The 25,098-nt window shown below is 35.4% G+C and overlaps 1 protein-coding gene across 1 annotated transcript; it reads left to right on the forward strand.

The window, feature by feature from the left end:
* Positions 1 to 18,755: 18,755 nt before the first annotated feature.
* On the forward strand, positions 18,756 to 19,271 carry LOC120218179 (auxin-responsive protein SAUR72-like). Its single transcript, XM_039215179.1, has one exon. The coding sequence runs from the start codon at positions 18,756 to 18,758 to the stop codon at positions 19,269 to 19,271; it is 516 nt and encodes a 171-aa protein (XP_039071110.1).
* Positions 19,272 to 25,098: the final 5,827 nt, after the last annotated feature.

The raw sequence follows: 25,098 nt of genomic DNA on the forward strand, positions 1-25,098 counted from the left end.
CATGGGCTCCCAGCTCGGGTTCTCTCCAGTCATCTTGCCTTCTCAATTCCTGACTCTTGATGCTTCTCAGTTTTTCTTTTAAAGTCGGCTGATACCCTAAACCGAATCTGTCTCTTTTAGTTACAGGGTAAATGGGCCCCCAGTCCTTACCCGACGTCCAACCGCCAGTCCAAAGCTTAAGCCCCATTTTGGTGCAGTTTGACAATCTAGGCTTCGGGATTCTTTCCTTCTGCCACAAACATGGCATTGACATATTCCAATGATCTGAAAGAACATTCAACAGCTTGCTCTTCCACTTCATGTATGGAGCAGTAGTAGAAACCGAAGTATAATGTCTTCTTCAGCATGAATGCATATAAGCCTCCCATCAATTGCAAATTTATCCTCTGCAACGTTGACGGAACCGCATCGGCCTGATGAATCCGGGTCTTCCCATAAGCATTGTATGTAGGCATGATGTCCATCACGAGAAACTCCACTTCGTATATCGCCGGGCCAATAGTCAAAGGGATATCAATCTTGCCTAGAACTTCTCTCTTCGTTCCATCAAAAGCTCGAACCACACTTTGACAGCTTCTCATCAAGGTGCTGTCCACTGGCAGTTTTTTCAGGGTCACCAAGGGCATCACATTTAACGCCGAACCGTTATCTATTAGTACTCTGGATAGAACATGCCCTTTGCACCTAACTGTGTGTAGAGCCTTTGATTGCCAATCACCCAGAAGGGATCTCATCCTCAGAAAAAGATAAAAAATATCGGCCTGGATGTTGGCAACTAGTCGGTCCAGCTTTCTGTGGGTATCTCCTTCGGGACAAAGGTTTGGTTTAAAACTTTTAACAGGGCATTGCGATGAGCCTCTGAACTTAGAAGAAGTGATAGGACAGAATACGGGCAGGCAGCTTGTGCAATTGCTCAACAATACTGTATTCACTATGTTTCAAAAATTTTAAAAATTCAATCGCTTCATTCTCCATTACTGGCTCATTGACGATGGGTTATCTTCTCTTATCTGCACATCGATACTTTTTCCTTCTCGATAGCAATCTTTTTCTCAGGTTTTTGTGATAACATCTACCATCCTGGTCATGTGTCCCACTTCATCTACCTTCCTGTTGCTTTGTCACCTCTCCTATTTGACAAGTATATCTCCAGGGTACCTGTTTATTGTCTTTGTACAGGAACGGAGAGGGAGGGTATAATCACCTTTGGAGCTATTCTCCACTCGATTCTTGGGAGTAATGACGAGGGGACAACTAGCACTATAGACCTCTTTGGATGATCCCTCAGAGGCGTAAACTTCCGCTTCTTCTTTCTCAGCCCCTTCTTGAAGAACTGATTTCCTTACTATCATCATCTCTTGTACAGCCCTAAGAAATCAGACATGTTGTATACCGTGTTTTGTACAGTTATGGTAGTGGCAATCTCTTCATTATTGAAATGTTCACGTGGCAGATTAGTCTTAATAGTCCTACCTTGACCATTTGGCACCACACCCAAGACATGGTGACATCACCTCCCTAACATTTTTACAGTCGTTCTTCCTTTCTCTTCAGCGACTGCATTAATCCCGCTCCTGCATGGTTTGGCAATGGATTCTGGGCTATGTTGGTTGTTCACTGTCACCAAATTGATGACATTTTTCTTCTCAGAGCTTGGACGACCTTTTTGAAAGCGGGGCAATTTTCAATAGAATGTCCGGAAACCCTGCATGGTATTCGCACTTAGCACTAGCATCATACCACTTGGGATACGGGGGTGTATAGGGTCCACATGATAAGGTGAGACTACATGTCGATCATATAATTCGTGGAATAACTCCTTATAAGTCATGGGAATCGGATCAAATTGAGGCCTCTATCTCCTTGGATCTCTTGCCCCTTGCCTATTGTCAATTTGGGGTGATGCTATCGTTCCCTGTGGTTGGGACACTGTGATATTATAAATCATATGCCTTATTTTGTTGACTTCGTTTTCCTTCTTCCTCATCGGTTGTTTCTTGCTGGAATCCTCCCTCAAGCTTCCCGCTTTAATCGCCATTTCAATCATTTCTCCCGCCGTAACTATATCAGCAAACTTCAAGAAGGATTACCAACAAAATGTGAGAAAAATGGAGCCTTCAAGGTATTAACAAAAGTAGGTTCGTTTCCTCCTCTACCAACGGGGGTGGACTTGTACTGCTACCTCTCCACCTCTGAGCATATTGTCTGAAACTTTCACTATGCTTTTCCTCTATTGCTTGCAGCACCATTCTGTTAGGCCTGACGTCCTTCACATGCTTATACTGGTCAAGAAAAGATTTGGTCAGGTCTTTCCACGTCCTGACATCAACTCTCCTTAGTTGATATACCATCGCAATGCTGAGCCTACTAAGCTTTCCTGGAAACAGTGGATCAACAGCTGGTCGTCCCCTACGTAACCAGTCATTTTCCTGCAGAACATTGTGATATGGGCAGAAGGGCATTGGGTACCGTCGTATTTCTCGAAGTCAGGAGTTTTGAACTTGGGAGGTAGGAGATCAGGAACTAAACTCAGTTCCTTAGCGTCGAGATACAAGCTGGTATCTTCTTTCATAGCTTGTACTTCATTTTCTAGCTGCTTATATTGCTCCTGCAACAACTTGTTTTCGCTCTTTTGCTTCTTCATCAAGGTCCGGGACCTGGTGATATGGGCTTTCTTCGGGATGCGAACAAGATCCCGGTTGTGGATTAACAGCAACGCCGTCCGGATTTATGTGTACTTGGTATGGATAGATGTTCCTTGGATATTCGGAGACTGGGGGTAAACCCTGGAGGGTAAAGTGGTTCTTCACTTGTTTGCTCATGGGCCTTTCCGTGCTCTGGATTTCTCCCTCCCAGCTATTTGCCAACTTAGACAATATCCTCTTGAGCCTTAAGCATATCTTCTTGCATTTTCCTTAGATCATCTTGCAATTGCAGTTGAGTTCTTTCGATTTGAGCAATTATCATCCATGGCCTTCCTTGTGTTATAGTGATGCTTGAAATTTCCCAGTATTCTGTAATGTCCTTATTGTTAATTTTAATGCTTTGAGGATGAATGCAAATTATGTGAAGTGCGATAAAAATGCAATACAAAACTTAAATTGCAAATAAAATTCAAATGCATGCAGAAAGACATTGATTCATAAGACGCGATCAGTCTTAGAACAACTTTCATTTAGGACAAAAGCATCATCTTTACAAGAAAAGTCCACTACAGAAATGGCCTAGCTCTCATGTTCAGCTCTATCTGATTGACAAGCCAATCGACCCTCTTTCCTACGCCTGATGCTGGATTGGCATAGCTCTGGATGACTTTTGCTTGGAGGTCCATCTCTCCCAACTGCCTCGCAACGCCGCTTAACTGATTCATGGTCTCTCGGATCACGTGATTCACGTTTGTCTTCCAGTCTCTAAAGTAATCGTTTGAGTTTTGCCATTGCAGTCTGGTGCCTTGGACGGTGCGCTCGAGACCAGCGATTTGTGTCTGGCAGCTTCGTAAGGCAGCCTCTAAATCATGAATCTTTTTTGCAAAGCAGCGTTTCCTCGAGGCTAACCCTTTGATCCACTGGGCAACGCTGACTGTTTTCTGCAGATAAGAACTTTCAAGCTGCATAACGTAGGCACTGTACTCTTCATTCTTTGCCTTGGCTCGAGCTAACTCTTCCTCATGCCTTGATTCCATTTCGTGCATCTCTTGATTGAGTACCTCTATCCGTCGTTCTTTGCTCCGCACCTTTGTATCCAGAGGAATACTTCATCCTGTTTGCCTTGGAGCATTCTCCCGATGTTGCCTTTCTAATTTTAGCTCTTCTTTGCTTTGCCTCTTAGTTTCGAGCTCGTCGATTCTTTGCTTTCGAACCTCAAGTTCAAGTTGCATGTTATTTGCCTTCATTCTGAGTTCTTCAATATTAGCATGCAATTCTTCTTCTCGCTTCTTGCTCAAGGTGTACCTTTGTCTTAACTTTAGCCTCTGTCCTTTCGCTCTTCAATGCCCTAACCCAGGACCTTCTCTCGGACTCAAGTTCTTGATTTCTTTCTTCTTCCCTGTCTCTACTTCTCTGACTCGGTACTCTCTCTCGGCTCTGACGTCTCTAACTCGACGATCCCTCTCAGCCCGGAGCTCTAACGCCACTGCTCTGAAGTTCTCCCGAGGCCAGCAATTGCCCGTGCTCGACTCATTTTTGGTAATCGCTCTGTAAACTAGTGAGATTGGCCCACTTCATCCTTTCTCTTGCGCATAAGCTCAAACTGTGTATTATAGAACCCCCTATCGATGTCCAACATGAAATTCTTTGTCTAAGGGCCTCACACTCTGCTTCCTTCCTGGCGATTTCCGCTTCGAATTCACTCTTTAGTATCTCCAACTTAGACGGTACGTATTTAAACTGTGCTTCCAAAGGAATTGTTTGGTCACGATCCGCCAACGGAAGGATATCATTCTTTCGCGCCGCCCTCCATGCCATGTAATCTGGGGTCAGCATGACCTCAGCTGCTGAAATCAGTTCTAAAGGTTGACTTCCCGCCTCTGACATTGCACGAGCAGTTCTTGTAGTGATCCACAGTAACAATTCAGATGCCTTCAGACCGGATGTAGCTGGGATGAATTGGCGTGCCCCAAATTGTCTCAGTACCATCAGTGGCGCATAACCTACTCCACCCCATAACCCTAATAGGGTTACCCAATCGGAATCCCCGCATTTGTACAACACATCCACAAAAGCTAAGGGGACACGCCACACTATATCATGCTCCTGTAAATTTTGAAGAGTGAGACCCAATCCTTCCTGGTGAGATGCTCTGGCCACTCTTTAGTGAGGAAATCTTTTAAGGGTGAATAGGCCGTAGAAAACCGTCGGCTATACTCTCGGTCAATTTTCCAGAAGTGACTGCGTATCCAAACAGTAAGCAACTGGACACACCCGTGAAGCGGCTACTCTCAGCTCTGCAACTGCTAAGTGCTCTGAATGTTTCAGCCAAAACTGCAGGAACAGGGTTTACCTTCCTTTCCAAACGCTCGAATAAATCGACCACTGCGGCTTCCACGTGATAAGAACTTTCGGGAAAATCATCAAACCATAAATTCCCAAGGCGAACATCTCCATGATTCTCGATATCGCTATGCTTGACAATGAGCTCCTTGAGGCATGACCAAGGGAAGCAATCGGACTCTCCCTTCTTTTGGATTCGATCAGCAACCCAATTCTCTCCCATCCCAGTAATTCTTGCGAGCTTGCTCTTAAGGATGTGTCCTTGAGGCTTTTGAGTAGATACGGTCCAAGTGTATCGTCTCGAAATGAAAAAGGAGGTGTATTCTTCTAACGTGGGAGTCATGTCTTCCTTGTTGAAAGTGAAGCAGCTATATGCGGGATTCCAAAACTGGATGAGAGCTTTGATTAGGGTTCGTTACTTCGTACAACAGAAGGGCGATGTCACCATACTTTTGCCAGAAAGAGTATTTCACATCAGAATTCCACTTTCCCAAATTTCGCGTAACTCTTGCAAATCGTTTTGCTTTAGACTGACCGGAGCAACCTCTGGTAGTACTGATATGTAATCTTCAGTCAAACTGTCCTTTTTCCTTTGACTTTCCTCGGACCACGACCTACTTCTACGTTATCCACTTCCTTGTTATGAAAGCTCTTGTCCATTTTATGACCGCCTTCTACTTTTATGACCACCTTGTGAATCACACCTTTCTTCATGAATGATGATGCAATGCAGCAGTAATAAATAAAACACAAAACACAAACAAAATAAATTGTGTTAGTATACAATGAATCGAAGAATAAACAACATGAGATAGAAAATATATACATCTTAAACCTTATTCACATGATATCTACCCAACATGATATCTACCCAATAATGCTTTAGTAGATCCTACCCAACATGGTATCTACTCTCAGGTTTCGTTATTCATAAAAATCCTAACCGCATGGTATCTAATTCACATGCTTTTTGCAACAAATAAATTCGAGGGAAAAGTTAGAATGAGTTTCCCCTTTGTGTCTGCGGACAGAGATTCGACATAAGATGGGCAGAGTTTCAGTATTTCTAAAAGGGCCCTCGAATTGTCCTTTGCTGGTGCCCCCTTGGGCTTGCCAGACCCTCGATCCTCGCCCATTATAGGCTTAAAACGGATCAAGTTCAATTTCGAGAGGATACATTTCCCTATGTCCATGCGAGGAAACTCAATGTTTCACTCGTAAACATAAGGCATGTACCCCAGAGGTTACTAGCTAAAGCCCATGCGGAGAAAAGTAATTTTCCTCATGTAAGCGTAGCTTTCACCCCTACCTAACGGGACAGAGCACAGTTAGAGTGCTCTAAATGTTAAAGGTTTACAGCAACAGTGGGGAAACCCATAATCCTTTGCCTCGATCCAAGAGAAACAATAGACTAAAGTGAAAGTCAGAAAACTGAAAACATGTAGATCACATTAGTACAACTATTTACTCATTAACCCAAATTACAAATTAAGATGCACACAAAATAATTCAAACAAATAAGGGATCAAAGACCAAATCAAAGCGAACTTATAACTTTCGTTTGCAAAGACAATTAATTAATCGACTATCGGCCTGACTCTCTAAAAAAAAGTCCCCAGCGGAGTCGCCAAGCTGTCGAAACGATTTTTAAACGGGGCGTGGGGTGAGATTTGGAAACCGCGTCATTTTTAATTATTCTCTTTTCAATTGAATTTTTAATTAAAAACGATGCAATTTTAGAAACCTCTCGTTTCGAAAATTGGAATTTCGTTACGGTAAAAATATAAGGTTCGAGGAGTCGCCACCAATCTTTGATTAGGGTGTGATTGGGCACCCAAAAACATTTTGTCATTTTAAATAAAAATTAATTTTAATTAAAACGACAAGTAGAGGTATGCGTTATCAAAATCTGAGTTCGGGAGTCGATTACGTATGGGGAAGGATTAGCACCCCCACAACGCCCTAAATCGGTACCTAGTCGATTAATTAATTTCTTTGCAACGAATTTCACAAGTTCAAATTTGATTTGATTAATGATCCCTTTAAACGACAAACATGCAAATTTGCAACATTCAAAGCAACAAAATAGATTTAACTTAAAATTACCAAGTCATTAGAAAGATAAAGAATATTCGATTATTTAAAAATATCGAGACCAGATCTTTAGTTCAGTTCTAACGACCTTTTCTCGAAAAGTTTAAATAGTCGAATATTCCTTTTCTTTCGCTCCAAATTTTACAATGATATATCCAAATTTAATTAGGCGTTACTGACGGATACCATTTAATTTAAAATCGTCAAAACAACTTTCCTGTAAGTTAAGGAAAGCCATTCTGATAATTTTAGATTAGAAGGGCATTACCTTAATTCCGATTATGCAATAATGTCAAGTTATGCATATGAGGATATCATGCAAATCATACAAAGTGATGTTAATGCAAGATTAATTGAACATGCGATTAAAGTAAACGAGACTAACATGCTTTAAAAAGAAATACACCTAAGTGCGTATGGACAACATGCTCGAAATAATATACACATGCAACATATTTAAAATAATCTAATTAGCCTACAACATGCATAAATATTAGAAGGACTAAAATAAAAAGTTAAACAGCAAGTTCATTTTCATAAAAATTCCATTTCATGTACTGCAATAATATAACCCAAATATTGCATAGGACTAGATTGAAGGTTTTCCAAATTACATATCCAGTGTATAATAACATGAAATAGCCAAAACGTGATATAGGACCAAAATACAACACGCTGCAAGTTAGAGGCTAAATTAAATCCAGCGAAAGTTCATGTTTCAGGACCGAAACGAAATGCGCTCAAATCAAGAGACAAAAGTAACATTACAAGTTTACAACAACAACCATTTAGGGACCAAACCGAGACGGATCAAAGATTGAAGGACCCACGCAGCTACTAACCCACTATCCCAAAACGCGGATTACTCCCCTGCTGTCAAGCGCTGCCGTTTTGGCACCGACCAAAACTATGCCGTTTCACGGCCTCCTACACGACGCCGTTTTGGCGTTATGACAACGGAACTTAGGGTAAACTCCTAAACCTGAACCCATTCTAACCCTTACCCTAAACACTCTCAGCCGTTTTCTCTCAACCTTGGCCAGATACCCTGCCGTTTCTCCTCAAATCCCTCTCCTCTCTTCGCCTAACCCTACGCGAAAGCCAGAGCCTCCATGGCTTCGCCGTTCTATGCTCCGAGGAGCTCGTAAGCCCCCAACGATAACCCCAGCCGAACTCTTCCTAAATAAACGACCCTAACTCGTGACTCAAACCAAACCCTCGAATCCCACTTTGTTTCACTCTCCAGTCAAAGACCAACGCCGTGGCCAACCTTGCACCACTGGTTCCGATGAGAAACCTAGACCCCTTGGTTCCCTCACTCTCCCTTTACCCAGAAACCTAGCCTCATAGAACTCGAACTCAAGCTTCCTAGACCTGAAAACCCCTCAAGTCCCTAAACCGGAGGCCAAAACAGGCATGCACGACTGGAAAGCAATGGAACGAAGGGTTTACCTTCGATTCGATGAGGTATTGGTTCCTAGCAAAGATGAAGAACGTATTTGGGCAGGAAAGGTAAGGATTTCTGACTTTGGGTTTTCTAGCGGCTGATGGCTTTTCGTTTGAATCTTCTCTCGATGATCACCGGTTTTGCGATTATGTTTTTCTGGTTTTGTGTTTTTTTTTCTTTCGATGATAGCTAATGATTGATCGATTTTTTGCTTGGATCATGATTGATAACTTTAGGGTTCTCTTCTCTGATCATCCATCCTCTTCGGTCCCTCTATATCGTTTTTGCTGTTGGTTTTCTCTCCTCGATTTCTCCGTGCCTCTCGTTCTGCTTCTTGTTTCGTGTGTTTGCAGGGCACTGGCGAGAGCAGATCACGGGCGGCAGCTGTGGGGAGGCGAGCTATTGTCCGATTGGGCGTGCGTGATCTGGCAGCAGGGTTGGCTTCCCGTGAGACTGCAGCTGGCTCGGGGATTGCTGGGAGTTGGGAACCGTTGGATCTTGAATCCAGATCCAACGGCCTTCAATGATACGGCGCTGGAGGCTATGACATGGAACCCTAACGGGTTTAGGTTTTCCAGAGTTGGGCCCATAACAACCGGGCTGTTGTGTTTTTCATTGTTTGGTTCGGCCTGTAACAAAAATGGCAATATTTAGTGCATATTTTATATATTTAATTATTTAATTATTAACTATTTAATTACTTATCCGTATATATATATAACTACATAATACCAAACTTATGCTAATAACCGAAATTGCAATAAAAACAATAATAAAACCCGATTAAACACGAATAACACCCCGGACAAATTGAGCGTCTACACTCTACATAGGTAATGGATAAATTATCGGCTCTCTTTGACCAGATAATGAAGATATAACATAAATGTACCTTCAGCTAGGATGGAGTAGAGGTATCTTTACACTTTCAACTAAAGATGAGGTAATTCAATGTTCTTAGAGAAGTACTAAAGAATAAGAAAATACATCTCGACGCTTTTTGGAGAATCAATGAAGAATAAGCATAAGCATGTTCACCTTTGTAGAAGCAATGTGGATTCACTTTCTAAGACAAAGACATCTTGACACTTCATAAAAACAATGTAGAAATACCTATTGTTGAAGTAGAGGCATATCAACACTATTTGGAGAATTCCTTAGCAAAAATTGTAGAATATGTGAAGTAAACTCAATACTCTCTAGAGAAATATTGTAAAAGGGGGTGGAGGCATCTCAATGCTCTGTGAGAAAAAAATAAAGAGACTTCAATTGCTATAACAGATGTATCTTGACTCTCTTTATCCAACTTATTATGAGATAACATGAAAATTTCTTTAGTTAGAATGGAGCAGAGGCATCTCAACGATATTGGCTGGAGAGGAGGCAAATCAATACCCTCAGAAAAGCACTACAGAAAGAGCAGAGGCGTCTTGACACTCTTTAAAGAAACATTGTAGAATAGTCAGAAGCATCATTACCTTGGTAGAAGTAATGAAGGATTTCCCCTCACTGTGAAAAAAAAAACATCTCATTGCTATTTAGTAAACAATGAAAAAACTCATATTGTTGGAGCAGAGGTAACTCGACCTTTGGTGAATTCTGTAAGATGGGGTAGAAGCAACTCTATGCCATTGTAAAGAAACTACAGAATGAGCGAAGAGATATTGATTCTCTATGAAAAACACTATAAAAAGAGGGTGGAAGCATCTCGATATTTTATATGCATAACAATGACATCTCAGCTCTTCTGGGTAGACAATGGAGGGAAATTAGAAAAATTCTTTTAGTTAGAGGAACGGAGGTATGCGATCACTCTTGGACAAACATGAGACATCTCAACGCCCTTAGAGAAGCATTATAGAATGAGTTGAGGCATCTCAACATTCTCTAAAAAATATTATAGAATGGATGAAGGCATCTCAACTTTATATGTACATACATAGGATATTAACAATTTCTTGAAGAGATAAGAAGAAGTAGAAATCTAATGTTTGCGTGCATTAGAAATGATTTAGTACTACCCAATATTCTCAAAGGAAATTTTCCCCATTACATGTGAGAAATAGTTCATAGGGCCATTATGGGAGCTCTTCCTATCATCATAGGCTAAATGTCGATTACCAAGATGCAATTCATTGGATGTCTTAAAAAGGGACTCATGAAACCTCGATAGAGGTCTTTAATACCTCTTGGTCAATTAGCTTTGTGAGGTAGATTGCGAGGGAGTTGAACTTAGACAAATACTAGCTACGAATCTTATTTCCTTCACTTTGACATATATGTTGGCTACCTTATACAGTTGGTTGACTTTTACTTACCTACTTTCTATCAAGGCATACTTTAGAGGCTCGTGTTGAAGTTCATAAATGTATGTAGATACTACCTAATTATCCAAAAGATCAAGGATGTTATGCGTAGATCTAAAGAATCTCTTCGTATAGTCTCTTAGAAGCTAACCAGGTCTTTGGGCCATACTAAACATGTTGATCTTTTAGCGGAGGATGACTCTATTGGCCAAAAACTACCCGACAAAGAGTTTACATTTCAATTTGTCGAAGGACCCCACAATATCCTTATAATTCTTGTATGGAGACATGTGTTCATTAAGATCTCTAGTCTCATCATTGGTCTCATTGGGCAACTTGAAGTGTGAAGGGAATAAAACTTCTAGCACGTTAGAGTATGAGATGACTATGCTCATTCGTATCCTGATCTCTTCTAGAGTTGTTTGAAACCCAAAAATCATCCCTTTGCATGATTTCTATTTACATCCTCCATTCTTGCTTTACTGGGTCAACATTATAGGGCACATATTCAATGTTGTACCTACTTTGGTGAAACCCTAGGGGAGAACTCTATCATCTGAAGTATTTAGACTAATAGCAACTTGCGCTTAATAAAGGCCCCTTCTTTCTCCCACTGTCGCCTATTTCTTTGACGTTGGGAGATCAATAGCTCTTGAATAGTTTTATCGAATAACTTTTACTATTGTTGGTTTCGCTGCTGTAACTACAGTTGGATCACTTGGGATGCTTAAAATTGTGCATATATATTTTATAAATCATTTTGCAAGTTGTAAACTTGCAGGATGTCTTTTTCGTTCGAGCATGCGGGTTCCTGGTATTACTATTGGGGGTAATATTAACCAGTTTAGTCATAGATACCATGATAAGCCTAGTAGTACATCCAGTTGTACACAATTTGTTGTTGTTGGTTGAAAAACCAAACACATCAAGAAGATTTTGGGAAGAAGATGAGAGGTATGACTAGTTATTTTGTTCTTAGGGGTTTATCGTGACTAACACTTTTTGGTCGAGAGGTGTTCTACGTTCACCATATCAATTGTTGAGGGGAAATGAGGTTATGGTGATTTTTTATGGTTCACCCCTTATAGTTTGAATGGAGAATCGTAGATGGTTTTCAATGGAGGTGAAAGAGAAAACAAAAGAGCTAAAGAAGACAATAGAGAGAGTGAGTGAGTGTCATCTCCTTTCTTTAGTATTGCATGGTCATTATATACATGCCTTTAATGTTAGTGTCAAACCTAAGGTGATGATAGCTATTTGTAGGTCAATAGTGTAAATAGATTTGACTATCAGATGGTAGATTTAGTTGATAGATTATGTTGGCATGTCAATGATCACGTCAACGGACCGAAGTTGGTCGAATGATATAGAACTTTGAAGATTTCATAGTTCGATAGGCGGAGGAATGAAAATGGAAGTGAGATTTGCGGAGGAGATTCGGAAGAGGAACAATAAATTCTAATATTATTTATTATTTACTATTATATTTTAATAAAATTCTAATCAATCTCTTTTGACTAAATATGAAAACATTTATATTTGAAAAATAATTTAAACTGAATCAATGAAACATAAAAAACTCAACCTAATTTTATTCAATCTAAAACCAATACGATTCGTTTAATTTAATTCTTGAAAAGTACAACACATGCAAGTTTTTTTTTATTAAAAAAATAGATGCACTTATGGATATAATAAAGCCACATGAACCATAAAGCAAGTTCACAGTTAATAATTTCTAACAAAATATTAATTTTTTTTTTGAAAAATTAAAAGCAAAATAAGGTAAACCGTGGGAAAGAAGTAATTTGACCATCGGAAGACATTATTAGTTTAAAAAGCAAAGCTTTACATATCTTACTAGTGAAGTAAACTCGGATTCATGTGATGTGCCCAAAAATATTAAAACATTAGTTTTTAGGCACATTATATATGCAATTGTCATCAACATTGTCTGCCATGTGCATTTATGTAATTTTCTTCTTGTTCTACTTATCATAGATGGGAGTAACATTTTATATTAGAGAACGAACTTATAAAATTTAAAAATTAACGAATTTATAAAATTTTAAAGGATAAAAATAAATTTATAATAAAAATATAAAATATATTTAAAATATATAAAAATTTAAAAATTTTAAGACACGACTACCTATCGCCCAATTTGATCTCCCTTGTTCCCATCATGGCATCATCCACTTACACTGTCCAAACTAGATCGGATCGAACAGCAGTTTCCAGTGTTCCTCGATCTTTTTTTGGATCCGATTCGCTGCTTCACGCTTTTAAGTATATTAGATTCTTTGACGTTTGCAATGTATAAGTAAGTTTATTTTTAAATTAATTATATTAATTTAAATTAAAATAATATGTATAAATATAAATACTCTACAAGTTAATAAATTTTAGGCACAATGCTACATGAGGATTTTAAAATTTTAAAAAAATTAATATTGTTATGGAACTAATTTTATACTCTAACATAACCTTTAAACTCATAAAGAAAACTCAATGTGGCCTTTGACCTATAGTTTCTGTCATTGACCATTATGATGTTAACGTGACAGTTCACGATGATGGCATGACGGTTCGCAGTCATGACATGATAATAGGGATGACAATGGGTTAAGTTAGGGTTGGGTTTTTTATCAAACCAATCCAACATGAAAATATGTATCCTCCACCCGAATTCGACTCGAACCGACCCAAAAATATATATCCTCCACTCGATTATAACCGACTTGAATTTTTAGAGTATAAATCAACCCGATACAAAATAAGTACAAGTACATTAAAATAATGTAGACAAATATGCTTTCAAGATAAGTACACCAAGGTCATAATCTTGTAGATGCATCTAAGACAAGTGCATTTTCATATTTGACAAGAAAAAAAATTAAAAAAAATAGAAGAAATCATATACAAGTTGCATCAAAATTGTTTGAAGTATTAAATATAATGATAAGTCCTTCAGACATGTGTAAAATCTCTAAATTATTACTAAGTCTTTCGAGTATAATTTTAAGACTTCTAGGCTATATGAAAGAACTCTGGACATGATGTTAAATCCTTCATAAATGATAAAATTGTTGAAGAAACTAATTTATATTCTAGAAGCATATCTCCTCGTGTGAGGAGTGTATCACCATCTTCAAAGTCATATCTAATTGAGTGCAAATGAGTTCACCATATTCAGAGTCCTATCTCATCGGGTAGGGTGTGCAAAAAGATCTGATTCGATAATTCAATATGAAAAATTAGATATTCAATATGTTTTTTGACTTTCGAATAATTCGAATCGGATATATGAAAAAAAAATCGAATAATCAAATCGGATATGAATCGAATAATTTTTATGGTGTGTAATATATATGTATATATAGAGAGAGTTATTGAATAAGTTGCATAAAGTCGTAGAATATAAAACATAAAATTATTTTTTTCTAAATTAAAATTATATTTGAATCTGGATATTCAAATTTTTGGATATTCGATTTTTCCAAACTGGATATGAATCACTATTTAGGTATATGAAATTTTAGATCGGATCGAATATATCTATCACGGGATATGAAAGAGTGAGTCATCATCTTTAAAATTCTATTTCCTCAAGTTCAAAGGAATGGATTGTCGTCTCCATAGTCTTGTCTAGAAGTTGATGATCTTCAAAATTCCATCTCCTCAAGTGTGGAGGAGTGGGTTGCCGTCTTTAAATTTGTATCTCCATGAATGCGAAAGAGTCTATCACCATCTTTAGAATCTTATCTCCCCAAGTGCGAAAGAATAGATTGACAATGAAAAAAACTCATGTCTCTTCATATGAGAAAGAGTGCATTATTTTCAATATCCGATGCGCGAAAGGATAAACCATCATCTCATTTTACAATTTTAATTGTGATCCTCCTATTTGATTTGTTAGTGGTTTTTCTATTTATATCTCGAATACTGTTATATTCGATGTTATTATAATTTAAATGAATGATTTAACAAAATTTATAATCAGATGAAATTCGGTTCTCTTTGTCCTACTCTTATTTCTTAGCAAAGAATAAAAAGGAGCATTAACAAAATATATTCTATAATTTTCATTAAATATATATATATATATATATATATATTCTTCACCCCTTAATCATTACTCTCCTTGGATCAATAAATAATATGATAGGATGAGGCATAAATAATTTATCCGAAAAGTATTATGTCCACGTATTTTTTTAAGAATTTCCTTTTCATATTCTTCTTTTAAAGTTTTTTTCTTAGGCTAATCGATTTCGAAAAGACACATTTTTTTTAATCAAATTGGGCACTGAATTTTGAATGGTCAACTTTATCAATCCTACAATACTAACTTTAAAATAGATAATATTGCATGAAAGCAGTTAAGAAGTGATGTACACATGTCGTTAATCAATAATTTCTTAAGAAAAGTCATTCAAGTACTTTTGTACTTGTACACGAATTAACTATTGTTGTCAACTTGCTTATTCTCCTCCTTTTATCACATGCCGAAGTCAGTGGCATTCACACTTAAAATTACATTATTATTGTTTTTGTACAAGAAGTATTATAATATCGAGATTTGTAGAATATATATTTTATGCTTAAATTCTCTAAATTATATTTAATATTGAATTTTAATGTCTTAAGAATTTTTCGTTAAAAACAATTAAAGTTTCTAACGTTACACTTTTAGGTTGTTGGACTGTAACAACCGTTAAATTTAACCGTTATCCGATACGTGTTAGACATATAAAATTTCAAATTTTTATTTTTTTTCAAAAAAAAATCTTAAAATTATTATGTTTCTAAAAACCTAAAAAAACCCTAATTTCAATCCTCTCACCATCACCGGCAGTTACAATTATTGTCATTGGTCAAATCTCGACGAAATTTGATCGTCCGAACACCCATGATTCAAGTGACGATTACCATAGAAAATGGGTGATTGTAGCTATTGGAGATAAAGAGGATCAACACGAATTCTAATGGTTTTATGGTGAACGACGATCGACGTGGGTGGAAGATAGTGATCGGGGTTTAGGGGACGATGGCGAACTCGGAGGTGACGACAGTGCACACCACGGATAGCTAGTGAAGGGTGATTGACGGATGATGACGGGGAAGGTAGATCACGATGCAGGGGTTTGATTTTTTTAAATTTTTTCTTTAAAATATAATATTTTATTATTAAAAAATAAATAATATAATAGTAGACACCTAAAAATATAATGGAGAAAATGTTAGATACCTATTTTTAACAAAAAATTCTTTAGATACTAAAAGTTAATTAGAGTATAATTTAAGCACTTAAAAATATATTAATTAATTTTAAGAATAGTTGTATGTAGGGATATATCAAGAGGCGTAGGGATAGTCGTTTTTTAAAATTTTAAATTATTGTATATTTTAGATTTTTTATGTATCTTTTATTATTAATTTGTTTTCTTCCTTAGAATTTTATATGTTTGTCTCCTTCTAAAATTTTAAAAAATTATTCTCCGAGCATAAAATTATCAATAAATCTCTAAACATAAAACTATCAATAAAAGATATATATATATATATATATATATATATATAAATAAAGAAGGGTTGTATATAGTAAAGTTTTAAACTTAAATATCATTAGCTATTATATTTTAAGAACAGTAGTATGAATTGATTAAAATAATAATTATATTTAACATAATAAATGAAATCAATTTAAGCTCAGATTTTGGTAAATTTATCAAGTGATTTTGGTTATAAAAAATGTTAATCTTCTTAAAGATATTGTATTTGAGTAATAGCGTTTATAAAGAATGTATACATTATCAATAGATTAAAATAATTAAAAATATATATAAATAATACTCCTAGGCTAATAAAAAAACTCAAATATCGGTGATGCTGTAAAAAATAGTTGCATGAATCTACTGTAATAAATTTTGATTTATAAAATGAACATAATTTAATAAATATAAATTAGATATATCGAATATTAAATAGCTATAGAACAAATTGAAATAAGCTCTGATATGATTTTATTTTACATCTGTCACTCTGTTGTGAGAAAACCCCAAAATTCCAAAATACAATAAAGAGATCTAAATAAGCTGAAAACCAGCAATTAATAACATTAAATAGACACGTAATACACAAACCAAGATGAAAGTGGGAATTAAATAGTGGGGGGCAGATGCTTTGCTTACGATTTTGACTGTTGAAGAGCAGTTGGACCCCACTTGCAATAATTACACCCTTTTGCATGTGATTGGTATATAATTATGACAAACAATCTCCAATTACATTTTCCTAAACTTGTATTGAATGGATGGGGATAAATGTAAATATTTGGCTCTGAATTTACAATTTAATTCATTTCAGTACTGAATTCTTTTATCCACATTAATTCCAAAACTTAGTTACCTTTGAACTTTTAGTTATTTCACTATGTGACATCAGTAGCCAAAAAAAGAAATATATTTAAAAATTTCATGTTATGGTGTGAAATAATATGAGAATATCACATCATCGAAATGATTTGAAATTTAAACTTAAAAATTAAGATATATTTTTAAAATTTCAAGACTAACTGTGACAAAAAATATTAGGTATTAAAATGAACAAATTATTAAATCAAGGAGCTAAAAATTAACTAAACCCTAATTAGGAGTGTGTTTAATTCAATTCGATTTGTTTTTATCAACGATGAATTGAACTGTACTATTTGGTTTTTCTAAAAAAAATGAAATTGAAATCGAATGATATTACAGGAATTTAACATTAATATGTAAATGATGCATTACTTTGTTTGGTTTATTTAGCATATGAATGTAAAATTATAGTGTTTGGTTGGAAAAAAATAAGATTACTTGAATGCGTATTTACAAATTATCATTGTGATATATATATATATATATATATATATATATATATATATATATATATATATATATATATATTATAAAGTTAAACTTTAATATTAAATTATAAATATTTGAATAAAAATTCATATAAATATTTTAATCGTTATACTATCTAACTTTTGACAAAAATAAATTTAGTATACAATTAGTATATTAAACTTATATTTTTAAATAATTTTTATAAGTGTTATATTTTTTATATAATATAAAAATAATAATATTATGGTCTCGAGTGGTTAAAGATATTATTTTTCAATGTATAAACTTTATTTTTAATAACTAAAATAATAATTATATTTTTACAATAATATTTATTTTTCACCTCATAAATTAAAAATAATTAATATATTGAATATTAAAAATATAAAATAATTTAAATACTCAAATTTATTAATATTTTATTAAATTAAACTCTTTGTATATTATTATTATGTTTATTATTTTGAATAAAATAAAAAAAGAATTGAGAATGCTCATTATAAAAAAGAATTCATTAATTCAGGGATATTATTGTTTAAAGTGATGAGAATTATCTAATACTTAAAAATTTAAAAATAATGGCATTCTTATCATTTTAATAAAAAAATATTACTATTAAGAAAAAATATTATGTAGTAATAAATTTTTTAAGAATTATATTTAATTTCAAAAAAAATATTATTTCCTTTAGTAATGATATTTTCAACTAACCAAAACCCCATAATAGGGTGAAGGAACCTGAAGGCTTGTAAATAAAGATATAGGTGAAAATGTATCAGCATGTAAAAGTAGTGAGCATGGTAATAAAAGAAAGCAAAAGTTATGATGAATCATGAGGCAGGCAGCAGTTGACCAATAACCGACGTCTTCGCTAACTTCGACGCATGCATTTAAAATCTACACATTTATTATATCACTTCACATTAATCATTAATGAATGTTTATATTACACAAAACTAGTCTATATAATACCACCTTTGATTCTAAATAATTCATTCCCACGAAGAAGAAGCAAATTTAACAGGTCCAAATGGAGTCCAAAAAGTCTAACAAGATCAGGCAGATAGTGAGGCTCCAACAGATCCTCAAGAAGTGGAAAAACGTAGCAAATGCACCAAAGAACACCAGTAGCAGCACCAACTCCAGCACTGCCACCACAAGCGGCGGCGGCAGTAGGAGTATCAAGTTCCTCAAGAGAACACTATCTTTCTCCGACGTGAATTCGGAGGGTATCCCCAAAGGGTTCTTGGCGGTTTGCGTGGGGAAAGAGCTGAAGCGATTCATAATCCCGACGGAGTATCTGGGGCATGAAGCGTTCCGGATTCTGCTCCGGCGAGCGGAGGAGGAGTTCGGGTTTCAACAGGAAGGAGTGTTGAAGATACCTTGTGAGGTCGCGTTGTTCGAGAAGATCCTGGACGTGGTTCAACACAAGGATGAGAATAGCCTCTTGTTAGTGTTGCACGAGCTTGCTGACAAAGAAATCATGGCTTGCTGTTCGCCGGACTGTGAGTTAACGTCATCTCATTGTCCTCAAACGTGTAGATGAACTCCATTTTTTTTAACGTCAACACTTATCTATGAAGTTTTGGTGTAAGGAAAATAAAAGTGTTGAATAATTAGTAGAGGAATGCTAGCCAAGTTGAAAATTGTTGGATATTATAAAAAGTAATATAAAAATAATTTTATATAAAAAAGTACAAATTTTATGATTGGAAATTGAAATGATGGATATCATAATCATGGCGGTAAATATATTGGGATGACTTTGAGTATTGTTAAATTCAATTTGATTTTAAAAGTTTAAAGTTGAACTTAATTTAAAAATTAAGACTTCTAAGAAAAACTACAATTAAAATCTAAACCTAAAATTTGATTACAAATCGAAGCTAAATAAAAATTAGATATAATGGTATTAATAGGCCTAAACTAAAAATGTGATAAATTAGAATTAACTCGAATCAAATTAGTCATATAAACAAAAAATAATTAAAATGAAAATAAATGTAAACATAATGTTGAAATTAAAAAATAAAAAAAAATACAATCGAGGACTAAAATGCAAACACACGTTTAAAGTTGAATGGCTTCAAAAAAATTCCATTTTTTACAAGCTTAATTAACCAATAACACAAAAATGTAAAATTACGCAATTAGTGCTCTATATTCTAAATAAAATAAAAAATGACCGAGGACCTAAATGTAAAAATGTGCTAAACCTAGGTTGTCTATAACGCAATTATCCAATTTTAACTTCATCAATTGTTAATAAAACAAAAAGGGAAAATAACTCAATTAGACACCAATTTCGAAACAAAAAATAAAAAAAACTAGATCAGAGACCATTTTGTAAAAATATAGTAAACATGCAATGGCTTAAGAATAATTAGACCATAAAACCGTAAGATATAACCCACATGTGTTTTGTTTTTATTCATTCTTTTCTCAAACCCCTAAAAAATCTTTCTATACCTCCCACTTATTTTCTTCTCACTCGAAGAAAAGATTCAGCCACCGCTAGTCGGTGGTTGTCTCGACTCTGGCCACCTCATATTCCATCCGGATAAACCCAAAAAAGTCAATTGCTCTCTCTATTTTCCTTCCTCCTTTTAACCTCTGAACGAGACCCATTCTAGCCCAACATAAGTTGGCGTATTTCCTCTCTTTGACCACCATGCATAGTGGTTGGTTCAATCATAACCTAATTCTAAACTACCCGAACCATTCCTTTCCCCATTTATATAACACCCTAATTTTTGGGTTAGTAGTTTTGGGTTTACCCGAGAGACTTGTGAACCCAATGAATTTCATAAATTAAGTCGTTGAGCTTAATTGAGTTTGAATTGGGCCTAATTAGTCATAAAAAATGATATTTTTTATAGTGGAAAGATGTGTGATGACTAAATATACATTTTCACCCTTTTTAAAAGATGAAGACTTTTATATCTCTTTCTTCATATTATTCTTCCTTCATTTTCTCTTAGTCCTCATTTCATCATTCTTCCTCTCTAAGTCTATAGCCCAAAGGTAAGTTCCTGAGCCTTTCTCATACTTAAAATTCGTCCATAATCCTTCCATCAACATTTTTTTAAAGATTCAAGCCTCAAGTTTCTTATTTTGCAAGAGAAAATGGGTCTAGAGTGTTCAAATGCAAATGGAGAAGAAAAAGATCAGAGTTGTTGAAGAAATAAACTTTATTTTGGATTCCTAAGCTAAGATAACGTATTTCTAATCCTTTGTTGTGTTATGAAACTCCTAAACATGATTCTTTGTTGCGGATTTGGGTATTTGAACATAGTTGGGGTTTTACTTGAATCTTGTTGTAGATGACGTTTTTAGTGTAAAGTTTATGCTTTTATAGCTCTAAATGACCCTAAATAAACCCCTTAAGCCTTATAAGTTGATTTGGAACTTAACTAGGGTATTTGAGAGGATTCTTAAGTGTTCTCTGAGCCTAAATAAAACATTTCTAGGCTCAAGTATTGATACTAGGATAAACAATATTGATATTGGATGAATTAGGATGAATTTTAGGGTTTTTAGATGGGAGTATCGATACTACAGAGGAGAGTATTGATATTGCTCCTATAGTATCGATACTGAGAGTGTCTGGTATCGATACTGGGCTATTTTTCGGGACATCAAACCCATTCTTGGTACCGATACTCATAGGGGTATCGATACTTGACCCTAGGGTATCGATACTACAAGTATAATATATATACTACTTGTTTTGAATGGATAGTTTTGACCTCCATAAGGCCCGTAAGAGTAGAGGATGAATTGTAATGGTAGAGCTTAGTCCGTGAGGGCTATAAATAGCCAAAGGGGCCTATAAACCACTCATAGGAGTCAGTTACAACCGAACACGTATTAAGTAATTGTGAACAAAGAATCATTCCAAAAGATATACCAACGGGTGAGACGATAAATGATGTGACTAGAATGATACTAGAAGGTGAGTGGTACGTGGGTTCCTATAAATCAAATATGCATGAGTTGCCTTACCGGTTCGAGGGCGAAATGGTGAGAATTGTGACGAGAGCGACTATGTTGTCGTTGTCAATACATTAGTCCCCGAATTGAGTGTTGGACTAGTAGTAGTATACCAAGAGGGTATCAATGAACATGAATCACCATAAGGGCATAAAAACTAAAGTAACTATCAATTCTTATATAACGTTCTTGGAGAGAGAATAAATGAAATACTAGTAAGTGAGAGAGAGATCCTACCTACTTGAGTTGTAATAGATAATAATGAAAAGATAACCACTTGTTAATAATGTTACATAAGTGATAACCATAATAATCATATGAGGTAAGATTATATAAGACTAACCTTTGTGTGACGCACAACTAGGACACCTGAGTTACTTTAGTAGTATTACAATCGTCTTGTGTGTATAGAATGTCCAGATATATCCAAGTGAGTGCAAGAGCACTTTATTCACTAGTTGAACTTCGTATTGATACTAAGTGACCCAAACATGTTCCAAGTACTTTAAAGGATTAGACTAGTCTGGCAAGGTGCTAACGTAATGTGACCCATACCTAGCCTAAGATACTTGTGAGGTGTCGATGCTATGTGACCCAGACCTGACCAGAGGTAACTAGGAAATGTTGATTCTATGTTATCAATATCTCAGCAAATGTATTTCTAGTAAGCAAATATGGGTGAGAGTTTCGTGATGATATGTGACCCTAAGTTACACCATGATGCTTACTTGTTGTTGTATTATGGTACGCGACGTCTTTTTGATATTGTGTACTATCATTGTGTGCTATATGATGATGCATTGTAGGATGATATTGAGGTTAGAGACCTAGTACATGTTTTCTCATTGCGAGGCCCTTAGTGGAGACTAAGGGAATCTGGAACCCTGATGATGGTGTTTATGGTTACTAGGTTTTAGGGTTATTTCTCAATCCTTCTAGATGATTTTAGACCATTTTATTTGTTCATGTCCAATGGTTCTTGTTGTGTGATGAAAACTTCACTTCAGGGTTAAGAAAACCCGAATATAGACTGATCTAATCCCTTGATATTGTGTTGATCTAAAGGTTAACATCATTGGTGATGTGAGATAAAATGTTTAGGGTTTACAAAATATACTTTTCTTTGAATCCTAACCGTTGATCATTCCACAATCCTACGGTTGAAGACTATATAGAGTTGAAATTATGATATAAAACTTTAATATACTAGGTCTTGATCGTTTTCCCCTGTCTGGCCTTTAACTCGACTGGAATTGGACTTCTTCTTGGACCTTGACTGGACCAAATCGGTGATACACCCTAGACCAATACGACACACAGTCGACCGATGTAGGATGCCACACTAAACCACCAGAGTGGCTGACCAACTTTTTCTTAATTTCTTTAACTTTAAAACAACCATTTGAATAAAAACTAACCTTAAAATAAAATAAAAAAAATAAAAGCATTTGTACTATGGAGCTCCAAAATAAAATATTTACATCTCAAAAATAATATATACCACTAATACACTAAACTTACGACTCAACTGGACAATAATGTTTATAAATATACATGCCCATTAAAATGTTGAGATGTACTCTGAATCTGCACTAGGTCTGGAACTTGGTCTTTTTCTCTATTACTCCTCGAACGCTCGATCTACTGACTTGCCTATGAAAAATAATCCGAAGGCTGAGCTAACTAACTCAACGCCACACTAATAACTAAAACATACTAAAAGTTCATCACTGAAATGCTCAATCTATCAAGTCTATTGCTTTATGGTGTACTGCTATTTGGTTTACTAATATGTTCTTTTATTCTCTTCTTTAGTGAATATACTCATATACTCACTCTCTACTCTATGGTAGACATCATGGTGTGGCTGATGGTTTTGTATCTTAAAGATCACACACCCCTCTATTCTATCAAGAATGTGACCCCTAGAATCTCTGTATCAGACACTACACTCTCGACTAGCCCACTCCTTGAGTGTCAGACCTTGCACCCAAACTAGTGAACTTATAGTGCCTTGCACACTCACTAAGGATATATAGACTGAATATATAATTTTGACTCTGCTATCTTTTCTATATTAACTTGGGAGTCCTGGTCGTTTTCCCGAGCATTCAAACAAGACTAGTCTTATTTCACCCTACTTTATTCTCATTTCTACATTTGAATTAAACATTAACAAATGTTCTCACTTGTAGTCTTATATGGAAGAAATTACAAGCTTTTGGGAAACCTCACTTACCTCTATACTTTCTCTTAACTTAAAGTCCATTTCTCAACCTTGGTATTGATATTGGCCTTACAATATCGATACCCTCACTTTCCTCTACACTTACTCGTGCTTTAAAGCTGATTGATATTGGCCTTACAGTATCAATACCCTCTCTGTAGTATCGATACCCTACCTAAGGTATCGATACCCCTACAACTATTTCATCTATTTTAACCCAACTTTAAACACCTTTTATAGAACTTATTTTAGTGTTTTATAACTATTCGATCCCATTTATGGTCATATTATGGGTCTAGGGCCTCTCGGACAATGTTTTAGCCAAAATAAATTGAAAGTATCGATACTAGCCTAAGAATATCGATACTCCTACAAAAATATGGATACTTTATATAAGTACTGAAACTTTTAAACATTCTGTTATGTCTAGTTTTGAAACTTTCTGGGAGCTTTAAAACTATAACCCAAAGTTTCGATACACTTGAAAGAGTATCGATACTCTTATCCAGAAACTCATGAATTTGCCTAAAATGAAGAACAAGTAATGATATTATCCCTATAGTATTGGTACTCTACCTACAGAAGTCATAAAACACATAGGAAAATGCTATATTTTAATCCTAAATACCCTAGTGAGGTCCCCAAACATTCTTTAAAGTCATATGTGATTACAAGGAGCATAAATAAGGTTTTATATCATTGTTATAACATAAATAATATAATCTACCATTAACATATAACACTAAGATTCATAACTTACTCTCAAGCTACAACTCATTTCTAATGATCACTAGGAGTATGAAAGAGTTGATAGTGTGTTACCTGGCATCCTTGGTTGCGAAAATCTCCTTCAACTTAAATAGGAGTCACCTTACCTTTATCATTTGCTTTAGAACATTACCCACCTTATTGGCTAATCAAAACTAAACTAGGGGTTAATAACTTGTCTTTTTCTTGGAAACTAAATTAACACTCTATACTACTTAATATTACTCAAAACAAGCTTAAATCTCTAGGTTCCTTTCAAACTCCTGAAAACCCATTTTGAAAACAAATTCTAAAAATCACGAAATGGAGCTTGAAACAAATCTTGAAGGATGGAGAGAAACATTCTTATCTTGGCTAAACAAATATAAGATTCTTGAAACATGGC

Source organism: Hibiscus syriacus, unplaced genomic scaffold (genome assembly GCF_006381635.1).
Source record: "Hibiscus syriacus cultivar Baekdansim isolate YM2019G1 unplaced genomic scaffold, ASM638163v2 tig00000003_pilon, whole genome shotgun sequence".
Taxonomy (NCBI): domain Eukaryota; kingdom Viridiplantae; phylum Streptophyta; class Magnoliopsida; order Malvales; family Malvaceae; genus Hibiscus; species Hibiscus syriacus.

Coding starts and splice junctions, on each gene's coding strand:
- LOC120218179 (XM_039215179.1), top strand. CDS start 18,756: ATGGAGTCCAAAAAGTCTAACAAGATCAGGCAGATAGTGAGGCTCCAA.